Below are 21,602 nucleotides of genomic sequence, written 5' to 3' on the forward strand. Positions count from 1 at the left end.
AAATATATACATGTCTATAAAAACTCCCTTGGAGAAATTCCTTATGTTGAATACATAGAAAGGAAAGGAAGAAATCTTATTTTAATTAAGATTTTATATATACATATATATATTTGCTTAAAAATAACTCACTTTATGCCTGGATATTATAGTTATTTTCTTTCTTTTCTCTTTTGTCGGTTTCTCTGTATGCCTGTAACTACTTGAATATCCACTTCTAGGTTGCTGCCAGTGTGTAAGAATTGTGTCCGCAATATAAGTAAGCATGTTTTGAGCAGTATAAATATGTTTTGAGCAAAGCCCTCCTGTGATTAAAATCCATGAGCTGCAGTGATGGGATTGAGGGCTATTTGTAGCACATAAACCCTTTGTGAAAGATTTGTGGCCTCAAGAGAGTGAGATCACATTGTACTCTCAGTTTGTATCTGTAGAGGTTAGTGGCCCAATCTGGTTGTATGGGAATTATATTGTGGAGCATTTTTAGAAATTTCTAGTTATCAGATTTTTATGAACATTCTAAAAAAGTTATACACAATTAGAAATTATTGTAAACAAATTTTCACATTTTACAAGCCACACATTTTCACTTTATTTGGTGTTAGCAAATTGTGTAACTACCATAATCGGTCAACAAAATTCTGATTTCATAAATTGTTTGGATCTAATCTCGTATATGTGTCTTTAAGTTTGCACATCTCTGTTTTCTCACTGTCTTCTTAGGCAACTTATGTGACTTGAGATTGGAGGATTAAAATTAATTTTCTAAATCTGCTTTCATATTTTTAAATATCTATATATATAAAAGCCTAAGTGACTGAACAACCGAACAACCAAACGACCAGTCAATCAAACGACCAGTCGACCGGTCGCTATGATGCACACTGACCACCAGGGAGCAGACGCTCAGTGCAGGAGCTGCCCCGTGGTGGTCAGTGTGCTCCCACAGCGGGAGTGCCACTCAGCAGACTGACAGGTCTCTGTGGCCCACCAGCCTGGCAACAGCCACTCACTCCCTCAGTAGTCCTGCAGGTCCAATCTCCGGAGAAGGGCCCAGGCACCAGTGGACCATTGCTGCCAGCATGATCCCGACAGCACCGCTGTCCTCCTGGAAGTCAGCCTCGGGCACCATGGTCACTTCCCTTCCCTAGACGCTGAAACGATATAAAAGCGGCTGCCAGGTGGCTCCCGACAACTGGCACGAAAGTCAGTGGGACGAATCCAGATGCCAGCCTGGCAAGGGCATCCCAGAGGGCTGATTGTGTCCTGGCCCCCACCCCTCACTCCCCTCGGGACCAGCGCTAGACACAGGGCTCACAGCTGGCTAGCGCCGCTACAGTGGTGCAAGCCTCTCCTGATCAGGACTCACTGGGCGCAAGCCTGCGGCAGGCGCAGTAAGGCTGGGATGAGCAGGAGCGGCAGACGGCGTTGGACTGCTGGTTTAAGGCCCAGTCCCCACAGGCTATGCCAAGAAACCCCACCCGTGCACAAATTTGTGCACCAGGCCTCTAGTTAAAATATAAACGTGTATTTCTCTGATGTTAAAATTGATTATGTAGATGGTCACATTACAAAAAGTTTTATATGTACTTAAACATTATGTAAAATGACTTGGGTATATTAACTGATTTTTAATAAACTGGAAAAGTGTATCCTTTTAGAATAGGAATGCCTTTGCTAGTTTGAGATGTAGAAGGATAGTTTATTTTATTTAAGAAACATTGACTATATTTCATGGGAGATAATGCCAACTCATTCTCTCCTAACTACGTTATTTTGTGAAATTTTAAAATAAATGAAAGACAATCAGTAGTTACATATTGAATAATTTAGTAATGAATTAATTTAGGACTTGGAATTTCTTGAAAAAACTTAAGCAAGTTATAGGCAAACTCTTAATTGGGTGGGCATTTTTATTTTAGATTTTGTCTAAAAGTTTCAAAGTCCTCAAATGAGAAAGATTATATTTTTTTTTCATTTTTGTAGTAGAAAGTATAGTTATATAAGTAGTTTTGCTTTAGAACAGTTGGGTGCAATATTCATGTAACATGTATTTGACTCATGTTTTAACAGACTATTACTGATGTAATTGGGTGAATATTTTTTTATATAAAAGCTTTAAAAAAATCTCAGACACTTCATACGTCACAGTAAAGTTCTGTGCAATCTGTGAAAAGAGGAACACAGTGCAGAGCAGTTACTAGACAGGACATAGCTAAGCTCCTGGGCATGATGGCAGTTCAGCACTTCTGTGTCTTGTTTGGTGTGTTTAGAATATTATGATCAGGCCCTGACCGGTTTGGCTCAGTGAATAGAGTGTCGGCCTGTGGACTGAAAGGTCCCAGGTTTGATTCCCGTCGAGGGCATGTACCTTGGTTGCGGGTACATCTCCAGTGGGAGGTGTGCGGAAGGCGGCTGATCGATGTTTCTCTCTCATCGATGTTTCTAACTCTCTGTCTCTCTCCCTTCCTCTCTGTAAAAAATCAACAAAATATATTTTTAAAAAAAGAATATTATGATCGGGAATGCTGCAAATAATCTCACCCTGTTTTGCTTTCTGTTAGCCAATTAATGAGTCTGCTGTCCACGTGGTGGTGACTAAATTATGATATATAAATCACAGAATTATTTAGGAAATTACTGCTTTTAAATTGTACTGAGATAACTAACAGATTGAAGATGTTTATATATTAGGCAGCAAGCACTAAATGAAGGGAGAATGTTTCCCCAAAATGTAGCTTTTTAAACTGTATACAGTGCTCATTTGTGACATAGCCTGGCGATAGGGTGCACAGCTGAATGACACTGCTTGGTGGTGTTAAGATCTGTTCTTTGTCACATCTATTTGTGGGTGGTGGTAGGAATTATGGGAGGAGGGTGTTGATCCATGCCACGAGCAGTAGTCATTGTCACCTAAATTTTATAACTGTAGATTTTTACCTTTGCTGTTGAACTGGTTTACAGAATGCAATCTTCATTTGAGCCAATGAAAACTTGCATCAAGTTGGCATTATCGGGCTGTGCTTAGGTTGTTACACAGTGTGCTCAGTGTGGGTGCTGCCGGAAGCGTACTGCAAATTCACGTTGTAGTTAAGGCAACTGCAAGACGTGGGCCTGCTCTGTGCTGCTTTATATTAAAAGATAAAGAAGTATTCCCAATTTCTGTGTGGAAGTTTTATGTGGTTTGTCAAATGAGGTAATCTTAGGATTCTAACTGCAGTGATCATTTCCCTGTGTCACTATGGTGATGGCTTTTTTAGGTTCCATGTTTGCCTTCCAGGAAATCACATTCTACCTGATGAAGACCTGGCTTCCTTTCACTGGAGTTTACTTGGTCCGGAACACCCACTTGCCTCACTTAAGGTACAGATTCATTTCATTTCCAACATTTGTAATATTCAACTGTTGATTTTGTTGTTATTTTAATATACATAATGTTCGTTTATTGTAGAAGGAACCATGCCACAAAGTTAGCAGTGTTGTGCTTTCCCCTAACTTCAGGATCTGCCTGCCTTAAAAAGTAATCTGCCTTGGCTTATCCCCAACACATATATTTTAGAGAAATTATAAATGTCCTTAAAATTTCCTTAGAGGAATTCTTCATGCCCTACACCCAGAAGGTGGAATTCTTTCAGCTAAAGATTTTATATATTAATTTTCTTATTTACAAATATGAGTTTTTCAATAGGTGGTAGAGTCACCTCTACCTTAGATCAATGTGTTAGCCTGTACCTATGTGTAGCCAATTGACATGCTTCTTCCAGAGCCCCCTTGCCTCTGCCTCTTCTCAGAGCTCCATCCAAGACTCAGCCTTTGCACTTCTCCCTTTCTGATTTAATATTCTGTAGTGTTTACAACCCTACCTTCCAATTCACTGATTTTTAGTCACTCACCTTCCTTTAATAGCATTACCTTTCCCTTAGGCAGCTGGAAACCAGGGCATCCTATCAGGTCACATCAGGAACAATTCGTTTTAATTTACCTGGATTTTTTTCTAATGCTATCCCTAACTTTATGTTTTTTTATGTCTTACTGTCTGCCATCAAAAGTCACTGAGCAGTGTTTTTTTACAGGTGTCGTTAGGAAGTGTGTGTTCAACCCCAGGGAGGAGGAATCTAGGCTGGTTCCCAGAGAGTAACATGCTAGGGTCCCAGAAACATGGATTGTACAGAAGTGTGAGGTGGGGACATATGGCAGGGCTCTCGGCAGATATCGGGGTGAAGTGTTGGCTCAGAAGTTCTCTTCCCTCTCCAGCTTACTTGATGAGGAGCTGTGGGCATCAGCTGCACTGGCTGCCCAGTGTCTAGCCATCTCACAATCCATACCCACTGGGCCTGGGCCCTGTTTGGGTTTCATGTCATACATGGAGCCAGCTTCCAGAGTGAAAAGCAGCATAATTTGAGGCACTTTGAAGGTCTATGGTTTATCTTACATCGTATGCAACTTTATCTGAGCGAGGTAGGACATTAGATCCTTTTTGGAATCCTATTTGAGAGTAAGTTGGGTAGCCCTAGACGGTTTGACTTAGTGGATAGAGTGTTGGCCTGTGGCCTGGAAGGTCCCAGGTTTGATTCCGGCTGGGGAGGTTTGCGGGAGGCAGCTAGTCAATGATTCTCTCTTATCGTTGATGTTTCTATCTCTTTATCTCTCTTCCTTCCTCTCTGAAATCAATAAAAAAAATATATATTAAAACAAACAAACAAAAACGTAAGTTGGGTATAAATTGTACATAAATAGAAAAATGGGCTTCATTTATTCTGAGTTCTACCTTTTAAGGCATTAGGAGGTAGCGGTTTGGGCACTGCAGACCTTTCAACTGAGGAATTCTTCCCCCTGTATTTGTGTTAATTGAAGTTAACTCAATATATTCCCTTCTCAAGAAGGCATCATATAGTTTTGTAAGAGCCAAGCAGCACTTCTAAAATCCAAGGACATTTTGGGCTCTAGAGCAATGGTTCTCAACCTGTGGGTCGCGAGCCCTTTGGGGGTCGAACGACCCTTTCACAGGGGTCGCCTAAGACCATCGGAAAACACATATATAATTACATATTGTTTTTGTGATTAATCACTATGCTTTAATTATGTTCAATTTGTAACAATGAAATTGGGAGTCACCACAACATGAGGAACTGTATTAAAGGGTTGCGGCATTAGGAAAGTTGAGAACCATTGCTCTAGAGGAAATAATGTTAGGGGCCTGGAAGGTTGAGAAAAATAAACCATTATGTAATGTGGAGGTGAGAGCTACTTAGAATCTCACTCTTGGAAGATAACCACTTTTAATAGATTGATACTTGATCCTCCAGAATTTTTAAAAAATGTACATTCTATTAATTTGTGATTATAATGTCACTATCATTATGCACATTAGCTGTACATTCTTAACGATCCCAGTGGGACTTTAGTGCACTGTACCAGGCTCTCAGCTTTTAGATTGTGAAAACCTGTTTTTAGTTAAGAAGTTTTATTTTAAATTTATATATGGAATCCCTAAAAAGAAAATATAAAACCAAACTCACCAGAGTTTTACTTGTTTATGCCTTTCCATTAGAGCTTCCTTCCCTGTTCCCCATTGGTTCTCAAGTGAAGGTGGAAAGTTTGAAGTTCCAAGGAATCTGCTGGAATGGGTGCAACTCAAGTATAGCTTTTTTGTCTGTTTTACAGATGGGGGAGGGGTTCCCACATCACATCTCTGGGAAAGGGTCAGAGTCTTGGGCAGGATTTGTGCTCCCCAGTTGTTACAGATTGCTTTCAGCTCGCCTTGTCCCGGGAGGGACTGGGTCTGCCAGCAGATTCTTCCCGAGCAAGCTGGAATGCATGTTCCATCCAGAAGCAGCAGAGCTGAGGCATGAGAGGGGAGACTCACCATGTTTACCGTGCCTGGCTTCTGAGGCTGTGGGTGTCAGGAAACAGAGGGAAGCTCAACTAGTGGCCTTTCTGCTCTCTCTTTGTCTTCTCATGACCTGGAAGCTTCTAGTTTTATGTTAAATTTAGCAGTATATTTTCAGTCTTTAAATAAGTGTGCAGAACATTTCCAGCTTATTTCCGCCCCCATGGATCGGGAACCCCGGCACTGTCCATAAGCAGGCCTTCTTTGTCATGATTGGAAGAGATCATTTGTATTGGAATAAGGCTCTCCTGGTGGTTTTCCAACCTTGTCCTCACACACACCCTGCGCCTCCCCAGTGGACCCTGCACACCGAACACTGAGGCAGCTCACCCTGAGATAGGGCCTTGCTTGAGACGAGACAAATCTGGGACCAGAGGACATGTGACAGAGTTGGAACTTGCCAGCCAGTTACTTCTAAAACTGCCATTCTTAGTTAGAAAGCATCTCTGTTTTTATGATAGCTTTCTTGAGACAGTTCACTTATCATAAAAATCTACCCCTTTAACACTAAAAACCAGTGGTGTTCACAGAGCTATGCAACCATCATCACTACATAATTTTAGAATATTTTTATCACCCCAGAAAGAAACCCTGTGCCAGTGGGCAGTCACTCCCCACTTCTCACTCTCCCCACCTCCTAGCAGCCACTAATCTGTGGATTTGCCTCCTCTGGATATTTTTTATAAGTGGAATTATGTGACTTCTTGTGTCTAGCTTTTCTAATAAGCATGTTTCATTTATGTTGTAGCATGTGTTAGCACTTCATTGCTTTTATGGCCAAATAATATTCCACTGTATAGATATAACTACCACAGTTTATTTATTCATCAGGTGATGGACATTCAGGTTGTTTCTACCTTTTGGCTATTGTGAATATTCATGGACAAATCCATGTGTGGAGCTAGCTATATTTTCATTTCTCTCAGGTATATACCTGGGACTGGAATTGCTGGTCAGGTGGTAACTCTGTGCTTAATATTTGAGGAAAACAACGGCTACACTGTTTACTTTCCTTCCAGCAGTTGTGTGAGGGCTGTGTTTTCCCCACATCCTCACCACTTGTCATTGTCTGCTGTTTTATCTTTAGCTGTCCGAGGGGTATAATGTTGTTTGGTTTGCCTCGCTGAGGACTGGTGATACTGAGCATCTTTCCCTGTGCTCACTGGCCAGTTGTATGTCTTCTTTGAATAAATATCTATTCAGATCCTTTATCTATTTTTAAATTGGATTATTGAGTTGTAAAAGTTCTTTTTAATATATTCTGGATCTATATCTCTAATCAGATACTAATTTGCAGGTACTTTCTGTGGTTGTCTCCACATTCCTTGATTGGGTCCTTTTGATAACTCTTTTGAGACTCAGGCCACCTAAATGTACCACTTTTTACTGCTCATAATCACTCCACTCAAGTCACTTTTGTCATTTGTTACAGCTTTGGGGATCTTATCAGTCTTTCCCATTGCCTTCCAGAATCCTCTGGGAGCTCAGTGTACTGGAGATTGCCCACAGACAACATGTCCTTTGTGTCCCTTAACTTCAGTGGTCTACCCTCTACTGTATTGTAGCCTTTTAGGCCCAGAGTCATACATTGGCTTTTCTATCTGAAGCTTTAATATCCCTTCTTTTCTCTGTCACCACTGCCTTCTACCTTTAGTAGTCTCACAAGCTAAGACTTTGCTCTTTGGCCCTCCTGGGGCCCTCTGCCCATTTTCTCACAGATTCTCTTTCCCTAGCCAGCCTGGGATCTCCTAGCAGGTTACCTTGAACTGATTGTACCAGCATCACTTTTAATCTTGCTCCTTCTTCCATCTCATCTGTTCAGCAAAGGCCTCTACCCTAGGTAGGTGCTATAGTCAGCATCCACTCATCTTGAGAATCACATGGCTGAACAGATGGATGCCACTACAAATTTATGGTCTAAGTTAAAGAAGGACCTAATAAATGGAGAGAGGTAATGTATTCATGGATCAAAAGACTGTTGTTATATAGTTTCACTACATCTTAATAAAAATCCCAGCAAACTTTTTTTTTTGGTAGAAATTGAAAAACTGATTTAAAAATTGACATGGAATTGCAAAAGACCTAGAATAGCAACAGAAATGCTGCAAAGGAAGAACAGAATAGAAGGACTTAAATGTTACCTAATTTAAAGACTCACTTTAAACTATAATAATCAACTCTGTGGTGTTGACATAAGGGTAGTCATGTAGATCAGTGGAGCAGAATAGGGTCCAGAAATAGACCTATACATGTGTGGTCAGTTGTTTTTGCCAGGAGTCTCAAGGTAACTAAATGGGGAAAGGATAGTTTCTACAATAACTGTATTCCAATGCAAAACTAAGAATATGAAAATATAAAAGAGATCTTTATGCCCTTGAGTTAGGCAGTGATTTTTTAGTAAGAATGAAAAGCAAGCAATGGAGTGAGAGGACCTGTTTGCAGAATATATCAGTGGTTGGGGACTTCTATCCAGAATGTGTAAAGGACAGCACAATAAGAAGATACAGCCCAACACAAATAGGTGGAGAAGAGTTTTGAACAGACATTTTGAAGAGTGTTCAACAAGCACATAAAGAGATGCTCCTCGCTATTAGGGAATGCAAGGTAAAACCACACGAGATGTGCTGGGGCCAAATAAGAAGACTGACTGATGCTCAGTGTCTGGAGGTGTCAGTACCCGCCACTCTCAGACATGGCTGATGGGAAGTAGATGGTCTCTTTGAAAATAGTCTGGCAGTTCTTGCAAAGTTCAATATATACTCACCATATAACCCAGCAGCAGGCCTACTCATGAGAAACAAAGTCATATGTTCAAACAAGACTTGAACCTGAGTGTCCGAGTAGCTTTATCCATTGTAGCCTCAAAAAAATAAGCCAGCCCTAACCGGTTTGGCTTAGTGGATAGAGCGTCGACCTGCAGACTGAAGGATCCCAGGTTCGATTCCAGTCAAGGGCATGTACCTTGGTTGTGGGCACATCCCCAGTAGGGGTTGTGCAAGAGGCAGCTGATCGATGTTTCTATCTTATTGATGTTTCTAACTCTCTCTCTCTCTCTCTCCCTTCCCTTCTGTAAAAAATCAATAAAATATAAACAAAACAAAACAACAACAACAAAAAAACAAGCCATAAGTCTGTAAGCTGGTGCGGGACAGGCTTACAGTGAAGTGCTGATTGCAATGAAAGGAACAAACGACTCATCTTGCAGTCTGTATGAATCTCAAAAGCATTTTCTTTTTTTTCCAAGAAAAATGATTTTAAATATAATAATGTTACATGCAATAAACATTATCAAAAGCATTATCTTAAATGAAGAGTTAAACACAAAGGAAGTACCTAGGATTGCCTTAATGTAAAACCCTGGAAAAGGCAGAACTGTAGTAATAGGCAGATTAATGGTTGCCTGGGGTTGGGATGGGAAAGGGCACAGGTGAACTATTTGGGGTGATAGAAACGTTATATTCATGATTGTGGTGGTGGCCACACAAATGTATGCATTTTTCAGAACTTGTGAATTGTGTGCCTAAAATTGATCATATAAAATAAGATCAATTATACCGATTCACAAAACTATGTTATCTGACTTGAACCAGGCTATCAGTGTCAGCAGTTAATCCTTTTATTCTCCTTAATGTCTGCCTTAAAAGTCATCAGTCTCGCCCTCGCTGTTTTGGCTCAGCCTGCAGACTGAAGGGTCCCATGTTTGATTCTGGTTAAGGGCACATGCCCAGGTTGCAGGTTTGATCCCATTTTGGGGCGTGTTAGAGGCAGCCGATCAGTGATTCTCTCTCATCATTGGTGCTTCTATTTCTCTCCCTTTCCCTTCTTCTCTGAAATCAATAAAAAATATATTTTAAAAATATATATTAAAAATAAAAAAATATTTAAAAAAATAAAAAAATATTTAAAGTCATCAGTCTCTTCAGACCTCTCTTCAGTTGCACCTAGGATAGTGAGCCTCCCTTAGCTCTCACCTCCCTCCACCCCAGCCCTATTTGTGCTCTTCTTCATCATGCCCATTTTTTCAGCCTGTGACTATCCTATCCTGATATTCTGGAGCTATTGGCACCGAGTGCACTCAGAGAGCCTCTGCGTACCTCACCCTATTGGCCCCTTTGCTTCTGTGTGGCTACCTCTTTCGCCTCTTGGTCTTTAGCTTATAAATGTGGTCCTGTCCTTCCCTCATTTTCCTAGCACCCTTTTTACCTGGGAATCTACCCAGGGCAGCCTCTCCTAATGTCCCCAACAGTTTTTAACTCCTGCACTCAATTGTCCAAGGCTGCTGATGACTCGGTTAACAGGTTTGAAGAATGCCTTTCCGCCTCCCTGGGGTCCTTGACACTGTCACCTGTCCTGCTCTCTTCACTCTGCCTTGCTCCCCAGAGCCCAGCGTTTTTCTGTTCATCTTTGCCTCATCCTTTCCTTGACTTCCATGCTAGCTGGCTTCCAGTGGTTGTGTGTGCAGCACCAGGGTCCATCTGCACTTCCTGTGGTCCTCATGCTTTCTTTCTGGCACATCTCATCTGCTCTTAAGGTTTCATTTACTACCTCTGTTGCCGACTCCCCAGTGTACTTCTCCCAACTAGACTCCTTACCTGGACTACGGGTGTATCCCACCTGTACACCAAATTTAACATTTCTAATTTAGAAGGGTCATCATCTCTAAATGGGCTTATCTTCCTATATTTTGTTCCTCAGCTACTGCTACCACTGTCTTTCCAGTCATTCAGGGTAGAAATTGGGAATGATCTTGGATTCTTCCTCTCCCTGCAGCTAGTCTGACCTTCTTCTCTTTCCCAACCACCTATGTTGTCCCAGGAGCTGTGCATGGTCCCCCTGTTTTGGTTCTCTGCCCTTGTGCCCACCTTCCCCGTGTCTAACACTCAGCTTGACCTCATGTCTCCCTTGTTGATAGTCTCCTTGAGCTTCCCTTCATACAAACAGGGATTTGAGGTTCATGGATTTGTTTTTAAAACATAGGTTGAGAGGACTACTGTAGTGTTGCCAACTTTTAATTGCTCTAAATATGAATATTAGAAGTAAAAAGGAACTATTTACCACCATTTTGTAGGACACTTCAGTCCTAAAAGACGCAGTTTAGAAGATAACACCAGAGTGTAGTTGCCAAGTGTATAGTCTGTCTGCAGGTTTGGATGGTGGCCCGACTACTTAGCTGGTCCTCTGTCAAATGGGGACATTCAGAGTGCACCCCATGGGGGTTTTTGTGAGGATTAAATGAAGTGATACATGCCGAGATCAGTGTCTGACACAGCACTCGGAAATATTAGAACATTCCCCCAGGAGAGGAATGAACCACAGGACACTACAGGCCCAGTTGTAAGTGGACATCCCTGCAGGAGGGGGCCCAGACCCACCTGCCTTTCCATCAGGCCTGCTGGTGCTCCTTGCCTGGATAGTGTGATGAAAACCTATTTTTGCTCAGTTTTAATACATTAAATATGTTAAATTTTATGTGAAATACTTCAGTATATCTGCATGGCAGTTTCCATCTATAGAGTGGTTGTCACATTTGGCATTATTTGTGATTAGCTGCACTTTAGCAGCCTTTTCATAGCTTTATTTAGGCAAATATATGTAAGATAGTGATACCGGTCATAACTTTTCAAGAATCTCAAAAGCATGGCTGTTTGTGGTTACCTAACAGCTATGGTGTTTAAATGTTTTCCTTACTTTTGACTCTTTATAGAGAACACTGGGCCTTGGGGTATGGTCAGTGAATTGGGAATTGGAGGAACCCTTTGCACAGCTCCTTGGGTTGGTCTGTACGCCAGCGTGGGAGACCAGGTTTGGAGCAGCGATGCTGCTGTGTCAACATATGTGCCTTACCCACGAGTGAATAGTGACCAAATCAGGTGTCCCTTTCCTTCCCTGAAATTGCCCAAACACAGAGTATTTGTAATCATCACACTTAGCTATTTCCCGAGTGAAAGTGAAGTGGGTCAGGATCTTCTGCTTTAGTAGTGACGTTACGTGAAGCTTGTGTTGTATTCCCTCGCATGTAATGAGCGGCGGAGAGAGTTTGGGAGCAGCCGCACCAGTAGTCTCAGAATCACGGTTTTGCCTGGCATTTTCAGTTAGCACACGAACTCCCACAGGGACTGAGTGACCACGTGGATTTTAGAGATAAGCCACAGGTCCTGCACAGAATCAGCATGGGGAAGACTGAGAGTGACTGTCATTCATGCTTTGGCATTCTGTGCTGTCCTTATTGTCCCGTAACTTCATAATGAGTAGTCATAACATGGTAAGAAATTAAACCACTATGGTGCTTGCAGAAATGCACATGATTTACACATCACATTTATATGAATATGAAGTTGGGATGCAACTGGGAGAGATCATCAAGGTTTTTTTTTTTCCACTTAGTTAAAATTTATTTCAGACTAATCAAAATAGCAGTACTGCATTTTCTTATAGTATATAAATACTTCATATAAAACTTTTTGAAAATCTAGAAACAATTATCTAATCCCTAACAACACATTATAGGATTTTTAAAGGCAAACTAAAATACCAATGAACTTTGACATAAATATGAGGACGTAATTATCAGTAAGATAATTGATATATACTAGTCAAACAAAACAAAACAAATCTTTCTTTACACTTTGCATGTTTAAGTTTGCTTCATTCTTTCAGTTCTTTGGGTTTCTAACATTGTTACATTTTCCAAAATTCTTCATAAAGTAAATATTTTAAGTCACAAACTATAGTGTCCACTATATACTAATATGACATAAAGTAAAATATAGTCCATTCAAATGCACCCATGTTTCCTACTCCAGCATGAGTTCTGGACAACTTTTAAAATGTACTTTATAAATACTTTTACTAAAGTCGGATCGCTTATTCACTTATGCAGATTGGGGGGAAATGCTTCATCATCTCTGAAGTTACCTCCTCCCTACATCAGCTCTTGCACACATCTGGTGAGCAGCGGGGCAGCTTTTTTCAGGCCTTTAGTTTCCTGAATTTTCAAGGATTTTATATTTCGGCCAATATAAAGGGGGAAAAATATCTTAGTTGCCGAAAATTTTATATTCTGTAGAGATAAAATTCATAGGTTGAGGATTATTTGAGAAATAAGTAAAACTTTATACCTTTTCCCAGGCTACAAGCACTGTTTATCCTGCCATTGAATTATATGTGTGCACACATCTACAACAGAGTTTAAACTGGGTCTTATTAAATTGTTTCCTGGGTGTATGTGGAGCGATAGCTAACTTTTGTATTAAGAAACTGGTGTTCATTGAAATCATGTGGCAAAGCTGATGGCTGACCTTCTTTTCCTAAAGATGCAATACCAGATGTGCTTTCTGGCCTCTGTTCACAGAGTGACAGGCGTGGGACGGTGCAGACAGGCTCAGACTCCTGTCAGCACACAGGTGTAAGGGTTAAAGGACAAAAGAACAAGTTAAAACAAATTTTGGAACAAGAATGTATTCTTTAAACGAGAGGAAAACTATTTTCCAACACAAAATTATAGCACATATAGATTTTTAAAATACGCCTTTTAAAAAAATCATTTTTATTGATTTTAGAGAGAGAAAGGGAGAGGGACAGAGAGAAAGAGAAACATGGATGAGAGAGAAATATAGATCAATTGCTTCCTGCACGCTCCCTGCTGGTATGTGCCCTGGCCAGGAATCAAACCTGGGACCTCTCGTGCATGGAATGAAGCTCAGCAGGTCAGGGCAAAAATACTCCTTTTTTTTTGGTCTTAAAACAACAACAGAAAAATGTTCTGGGGTTTTGAAACCTCTTAGAATTGGAACAGGCTCTATAAAATAACCTCATCAAAGAAATGACTAATTAAAACAAAATTTCACAGGTCATCCTGTCTGTATACAATATGCACGATATAACAGAAATGGAGTCGCTGGATTTTCCCCAAAGTCTATAATACACCAAGTCTGTTGACTGTTTTTCTTTCTGTGAGCCAGCTCTTGCTATAGATGTGCAGACCTGGCATTTACTGGGGAAGTGAGCCTCTCACCGCTGATGGGGACCTGCCATTTTATCAGAGACATTTCATCTCCATTGTACAAAAGTTATGAACCTGTCAAATTATCCTTTCTAGTGATACATTTTTAACAGCTTAGGAGAGTTTTTAATCAACATATCACCTGAAAGAGAACCTGGGGTTTTAATTGAATCCTTTGCCACTGTGACATGGTGGGTGTAATTTGATTGAAATATAATATGGTAACTTCTTTGTACTATTTAAATTAATTCAGTTTCAGACATTCCTATAATGTAGATGTTTATTAGCTCCCGTGTTCACCCCTTGAATTGCTAAAGTAATGGGTGGAAATCAGGGAGGGACTCTAAAGAAGCAGAGGTTATCTCTGTCTGTGGTGGCTGGCACTGGCTGCAGGGAAGACTGCCATGGCATGTTGGTGGGACTTCTAAGGATTCTCGTGGCGTTCCTGCAGTGTGGGCCAGCCTGTGCGCATACAGCTCGGGGTTATTTCCACCAGCACTGGCACTGTGGACATGTGGCCGTGCCAGCCACTTGTTCAGGGGTTATCCCTGGTGTCCCGCTGCTGGGAGACATGCGAGGCCCACATTGTTTGGCTAGGGCAGAAGTGTGGCAGGTCTCTGGGCAGGCTTGGGAGGGTGGCTGGCCAGGTGATTGCAGGCACACATGCCCTGGGCCTCTGCTCTAACCCAGTCTTGGGTCTCCTGGGGGGTTCAGAACTAAATACAAAGTAGAGGCTGTCAAGATCGGCAGAAGGAACGGGATTGTCGTGGATGGCACAGTGTGGCCTGCTGGCTCAGGGATTCTGACAGAGGTAAGGCCGGCGGAGGCCACGCCCCAGGTGGGCCTGCCCTCATTAAGTGCCTTCCACATCTTTCCCACCTGTTCCATGGGAGACAGCAGTACACCTTTTTCAGCAGGAAATAGGATATTGGGGGAAAGGTGATACCAAAAGTGAAAATGTGTCACATGAGAGGATATTTTGTGTGGAGGCAGTTATCATAAATTTCCACACAGATGTTATCTATTTATTATTTAATTATCCTGCCTGGAAGCTAAGGGGTTAATTTATACAAGTGTCTGGGAGATTTTTTTCCAGCTCCAAAATGTTATTTCTTTACTTGTAAAACAAGTGACTAACAATTACTGAAATTGCTACAAAGTATCATAAAAGACCATTAGATCATAAACATTTGCTTCTTAATTAAACAGAATTTACTGTGTATCCTTGGAGATAGAAAGTACATGTCTTCAACTTTAATTTAGGTATGTAGCAATATAAACTTCTGAGCTAAAATAAAAAACCTCAATACTGCTCAAAAAAAAAAAAGAAAAAGGGAGAAGAAATGGGACTCCCATTAAAATATTTTGAAGCCTGTCTCGAAGCAGCCAGCACTTCATTTATTTGGTGTGTTAATTTTGTTTTTATGAATAGACAAGGACAGATTACAGTAACTCTCATGTGCAGTTACTGCTATAACGGGATAAGGCGATGCTATTCTCCAGTGTCTGGGAAGATTTAGCAACTTAAGGTGATAGCCCTTTTTGTGGGTCAACATGTCTCAATGTGGTTATTTCCAGTCAAAAGTGTGTAGATGACTACCCTGACGTATAGGGTGTGTGTGTGTGTGTGTGTGTGTGTGTGTGTGTAGATGGATATAGAGAGACATGTTTAAGGTGGTCAGGATTTTAAGGGTTTTTTCTTTCTCCACTGAGTTGGTTCTGATGACACTCGGTTTTCTAACAGGAATTCGTGATTTCCCTCACACACACCATCGCATGGTGTTTAAAGAAAATACAAATTAAAAGTTCGCAGGAGTGTCAAAATTTTAATAAATTGGGTGTTTGTAAACATATCCATATTAAAATGTACCAGGAATCTTACTACTAAATGGAATTCTATGGTCAGTCGTGGTAAAGCTTAGTCCCATCTGAATTTTAGAAGTCATCTCATGTGCTCTTTCTTCTAAGCTAAAGCGTCTCGTGTGCAGTGAAGCCTTCCAGGCCTGCCTTGGTACTGCATGCTGTCACTTCCGCTTTCCTGGGGCCGATTGAGGTGGGGGGCGGGGGGGGTACTATGTTATCACCATCAGGGTCTGCCCTGAGTACAGGGAATACTGGAGCTCACCCTGAGTCAGATTTGGAAGGCTATGTTAGGATGAAGCAGGAAGGGTGAGGGGTAAGTGGGCATGAGGGAAGAGTCTGGGCCATGGGGACATTGTAAAGGACGCAGGTTTACGGTGGTCTTAAACACTCAGGAGGATTTGGGGGCTCTTTAATTATAGGATCTGTTCACCTCAAGGATCTTTTAGCCACAGTGTTATGGGATGTGGATAGCGAAGACAAGGATATCTGCAGGAACAAAAGCAACCCTGTCATTTTCATTTGAGGTCGGTGGGACAGCGAGGGGCTGCCCATGAGTCCATGGTGTCCTGGTGTCAGAACACCCCTAGGAGAGTCAGCTTGCGTCACCTCAATAGCTCCCCCACCAGAGGAAGGCCTTTTCATATTTTGGCCTTTTTATATCTAGCAGATTCTGTTGTTACCATGTTAATTGTCATGTTTTTGTTCTGTATATAAAACCCTTCTAGAATGACCAGCCATTCCAGTATCATCTACAGCATGATTAGGTGATCCTAGGCTTTCAGAGCCACCAGGCATGCAAGGACACTTAGCCCCCGTGCAGTCAGAGAGGTCAGGCATCCCTGTCCCTGTCTCTGTCCCCATGGTGTGCACTCACTGAGGGGAAAATGCCGAGTTCTGCAGAGTGTAGGCCACTCAGGGTTTCCGTCCTGACTCCCCACTCCTGGGGCTGCCACCAGGCTCTCCTACCTGCCCTGCTGCTGAATTGTTAAATACTCTGAAGGTGGGAGCAGTTAGAACTTCATGCCTTCCAGACTGGCTGGAATGCGCTGTTCCAGGGACATCCTCACCGTGGGGCAGGTCTGTGCCAGAGGTTTTTCTCCTTGACATGGGAGGACTTGGGTTTCTGGGAAGGCTTCTGGCCTACAGGCATGACAGTGGTCCTCTGCAGTCCATTCTGTGGGGTTTGCCTTCCTGAGAGAGTAGAGCAGCTGCTCCAACATGTGAAACATTGTTTCCATTTGGAATTACTGCTTTTTAAGAAAAGGAAATTGAATGTACTCTGTGCATCTGAAAATTTGCATAATAATAACTTAAAAGTGTAAATGTGTATTTTCCTAGAGGTTTCTTCTATTCCATTTGATTAGGCTGAGTTTTTCTAATTTTTCCCCCCCTCCCTTTTCCTTTTAGTGTCTTAAAACAACCCAAATTGCCATAGGTCACAGTTCTACCATACAAGTCACAAGTCCAAAACGGGTCTCACTGAGCTAAAATCAAGGTGTCGGTGGCCACATTCCCTTGGAGGCTCAGGGAGAGTGTTTCCTGCTTTTTCTGGCTTCCAGAGGCCACCGCACACTGTGGCCCTTCTTCCACTGTCAAAACAAGCAGCATGGGTGGAGTCCTCAGGACTCTGTGATGCCGTTGAGCCCATCTGAGCAATTCAGGGTAACAGGCTGGGCGTGAGGTTAGCTGGCTGTCATGGAACACACCACATTCACACGGGAGTGGCAGGAGTGCACAGCTCTAGAGATGCAAAGCCTTTATTTTATGTATTTATTTCTTTGTTATGATATGTCCTATAATTTTTTAAAAATAATTCTTTATTGTTGAAATTATTACATATGTCTCCCTTTTTCCTCTCCTTGATCCTCTCCCGCCCACCCCTGTTCCCCTTCCCCCACCCCAGGCCGTCAGCACCCTACTGTCTGTGTCCATGGGTTATGCACGTATGTATTCAAGGTCTTTGGTAATTACCTCCCACCTTTCCTCTGAGATTCTCCACTCTGTTCCATGCTTCCATGTCTCTGGATCCACTCTGTTCATCAGTTTATTTTGTTACTTAGATTCCACATATAAGTGCGATCATGTGATACTTGTCTTTCTCTGACTCACTTATTTCACTTAGCGTGATACTATCCGGGTCCCTCCATGCTGTCTCAAAGGGTAAGAGATTCTTCTTTTTTACTGCGGCATAAATGTACCACAGCTTTTTTTATCCACTCATCTACTGATGGGCACTTGGGCTGTTTCCAGATCTTAGCTATTGTAAATTGCCCTGCTATGAACATAGGGCTGCATACATTCTTTCTGATTGGTGCTTTGGGTTTCTTAGGATATATTCCTAGAAGTGGGATCACTGGGTCAAATGGCAGATCCATATTTAATTTTTTGAGGAAACTCCATACTGTTTTTCCATAATGGTTGCAACAGTCTGCTTTCCTACCAACCGTGTCCTAGGGTTCCCTTTTTTCCACATCCTCACCAGCACTTGTCATTTGTTGATTTGTTGATGGTAGCCATTCTGACAGGTGTGAGATGGTACCTCATTGTCATTTTGATTTGCGTCTCTTGGAAGATTAGTGACTTTGAGCATTTTTTCATATGTCTCTTGTCCTTCTGTATGTCCTCTTTGGAGATGTGTCTAGTTAGGTCCTTTGCCCATTTTTTAGTTGGATTGTTTGTCTTCCTTTTGTTAAGTTGTATGAGTTCCTTATATTTTTTGGATATTAACCCTTTATCAGATGTATCATTTCCAAATATGTTCTCCAATACAGAGGTCTCTCTTTTTGCTGTGGTGACTTGGCAGCTGCGGTTCTCGGGTGACGCACCTGGAACCACAGAGGAGGGAGCCCGATTCTGGGGCGCGTCACATGAGAATTGCCCTCTCGCAATCCAGGACCCTTCCGGGGATGTTGGAGAGCCGGTTTGGGCCGATCCCTGCAGGCCAGGCTGAGGGACTCCACCGGTGCACTAAGCTGAGCACCAGACCTCTAATTGGTGTATAAAAAAGCCATCAATTTTTGGGTGTTGATTTTGTCCTGCTACATTGCCAAATTCATTTATTAAATCTAGTAGTTTTTTCTTCTGGTCTGATCGCTGTGGCTAGGACTTCCAGTACTATGTTGAGTAAGTTTGGTGAAAGTGGACATCCCTGTCTTGTTCCTATTCTTGGGGGAAATGGTTTTAGTTTTTGCCCATTGAGTAGGATGTTCACTGTAGGTTTGTCATATATGGCCTTTATCATGTTGAGATATGCTTCCTCTATTCCCACTTTGCTGAGAATTTTTATCAAAAATGTGTGTTGGATTTTGTCAAATGCCTTTTCTGTAACTATTAATATGACCATGTGATTTTTGTCTTTCAGTTTGTTTATGTGATGTATCACATTTATTGATTTGTGAATATTGTACCAGCCTTGCATCCCAGGAATATATCCCACTTGGTCATGGTGTATAATTTTTTAATATATTGCTGGATGTGATTTGCTAATATTTTGTTGAGGATTTTATCATCAAGGATATTGGCTTGTAATTCTCTTTCTTTGTAGTGTCTTATCTGGTTTTGCAATTAGGATAATTCTGGCCTCATCAAAAGAGTTTTCAAATGTTCCTTCCTCTTGGGTTAGGCCCAAAGCCTTTAGATCCTTTGCCCCTTCTTTATCTTTATGCTCTTCATGATGAAATGGAAAACAAAGACATCATTTCCTGCTGTCATTCAATTTTTTTTTTAATTTCTGGAAATAAAGTTAGTACCTGATTCGTCTTTGTTCCTGAGAATAACACAAGGGCATAGCTATAATTATATATCTGTTTACTTGCCTTTTCCTGGTATCAACTATTCTGAGACAGTAAAATACTCCTATACTTTATTCCAAAAGTCTTTTATCAGACATGTCCCTCAGCAGCCAGTCCCTCAGCAGGACTGGCTTCCTCCCTCGTCTTTCTGCAGTGGACTTGGGCGGTTGGGACTGTTGCCTGGCACAGCCTCCTGCTGGCTGGCATTGAAAGAAAGGAAGCATCTGTGGCCCAGGGGTTCTCATGGCTGTGTGCTGGCTGTTACGGGGCCCAGGGTCTCAAGCCTGGAACTGATCATAAGCAGGTCGCAGACCTGGTCTCAGAAGTAATGAAAGGCTGTCAGATGCTGGTTAACCTAACTGGGCTGTATTTCAATAATTGTAAGGGAGATCCAGGGCTTGAACCTCAGAGTACCAGAGTCCTGGGGCCAAGTGCTCACAGATTGGGAACAATTCGGTCCTTGGCAGGAAACAACACGTGGGGTTTCTGGACCCTGTGTTTGGAATTAGACCGTTGACATTTGTGCTTGTTTTCTCAGGTCCGGGCCCACCAGCTGGTCTTGCCGCCATGTGACGTGGTGATCAAGGCTGTGGCTGACTACGTCCGCAACATCCAGGACACCTCGGACTTGGATGCCATAGCTAAAGATGTTTTCCAGCATTCTCAGGTAGAAATGCAGGCTCTGGGGCAGTGCTTTGCACAGTGGTGTGTGCCAGGTTTGGAGGGGGCTTGAGAAGCACACACTGGTGTGTCCAGGAGCACTTGCCCGGCTGTCAAGCCTCCATGCCAGCCCTCCCAGCCTGTACTGGAGAGGGATGGAGGGAGATGAGTGTTGAGGTCTCTGTTGCTTCTAGCATCTTCATCATAACTTGATAGGATTTCTACTAAGAAGACAGACATATCAAGTGGGTCAAGTGGAATTGTGAATCTCTGATTTGTCCTTCCCTTCAGGTGATGGTCAGGGGTTTTGTCTTCCTTTTGTGGGAAGTAAAGAATTTGAGGCATCGGGGTTAGTAAAAGAGTTGACGTTTGTGTGACTTCTGTCTGCTCCCTGAAGATCTAAAACAGCTGCCCACTTGCTGGACATGGAAAGTAAAACTTCTGGCAGCACCAGGGACTTGACCAAGAAGTTAAAGGCTATATTGCAGAACCCAGGGCTCTGGTTGCCACTTCAGGTTCTGTGTTAACTGCCTTGCTCTCTGGATTTTCCTTGAAGATTTTAATGTCATTCTAAACTCTTATCTAGCTTGAAAGGCTACAGATATTTTATACATGTACTGAATTATAAAAATATGTTGAAACATATGACCCATGGCATGCTAATTTACACAGGTTTCCTATGTTTATTTTAGTCTAGAACAGATGACAAAGTTTTTCGATTCAAGAGAGCAATTGGATATTATTCAGCGACTAGTAAGCCTGTGGCATTTCACCCACCACACTACTTAGGTAAGTAAATCAAGGCCTTTATGATGGATGCTGACCATGCAATAACCAAGGAGATTTAAATATTTACCTGATAACCTTATAGGCTTCTTTTGAGAGGAGATCTCTGCAGTTATATAAATAAATGTAGCCGAGCTTCCTGGGCAGACTCAGTAGTAATCCCTGAAAGTACTGAGGAGCAAGAGGAAACCCAGAGACATATGGAAGTGGAGGAGAAAAGTAGGGCCATGAGGACCAAGGTTGTAGATGGTGGTAATGCTAAAGTCTCTGTCCCCTAAGTGTCCCCTTGCAGAGTGCATTGAGGACATAGAAGACCTGATGCTTTCACGAGTACATGGATGTGTGTCTCCTCTTTTGTTGTCCTTTTTCTTTTCATTTCTTTTCTTCTTTTTTTTTTCGAAAAGACGAAATTTAACTCAACGATTTAAAATTGGGGGATAAACACAGTTATAAGCTGTTTGCCTGAAGCCTGCTTGGCGTGACTATCTCCTGAGACGTTGTAAAGTAATAGTCTCCTCCCAGAGTCAGATTGCCTTTCTTGGGGTGCAGAGCAGTAAAGCTTTGGGAAATTATGCTGCCAATTGTTGCTCCAGTGTGCTCACTGCATACACAA

General features: G+C 42.0%; 1 protein-coding gene across 9 annotated transcripts in view; it reads left to right on the top strand.

Annotated features, from left to right (window-relative positions):
• The window catches only part of FAM120A (family with sequence similarity 120A), a 113,496-nt gene that overhangs the window by 19,504 nt on the left and 72,390 nt on the right, over positions 1–21,602 (top strand). For 7 of the 9 annotated variants that reach the window (XR_004971348.1, XM_036331373.1, XM_036331370.1 and 4 more), the window contains exons 3-6: positions 3,258–3,360; positions 17,656–17,695; positions 20,082–20,210; positions 20,896–20,992. Coding sequence is in view for 8 of the 9 variants with exons in the window: in XM_036331373.1 (XP_036187266.1) it covers positions 3,258–3,360; positions 17,656–17,695; positions 20,082–20,210; positions 20,896–20,992 (369 nt within the window). In the remaining variant the exon portion in view is untranslated. The remainder of the gene's footprint in view (positions 1–3,257; positions 3,361–17,655; positions 17,696–20,081; positions 20,211–20,895; positions 20,993–21,602) is intronic. The other 2 variants (XM_036331367.1, XM_036331369.1) reach the window with 1 other exon arrangement.

Source organism: Myotis myotis, unplaced genomic scaffold (genome assembly GCF_014108235.1).
Source record: "Myotis myotis isolate mMyoMyo1 unplaced genomic scaffold, mMyoMyo1.p scaffold_m19_p_12, whole genome shotgun sequence".
NCBI classification, from domain to species: Eukaryota; Metazoa; Chordata; class Mammalia; order Chiroptera; family Vespertilionidae; genus Myotis; species Myotis myotis.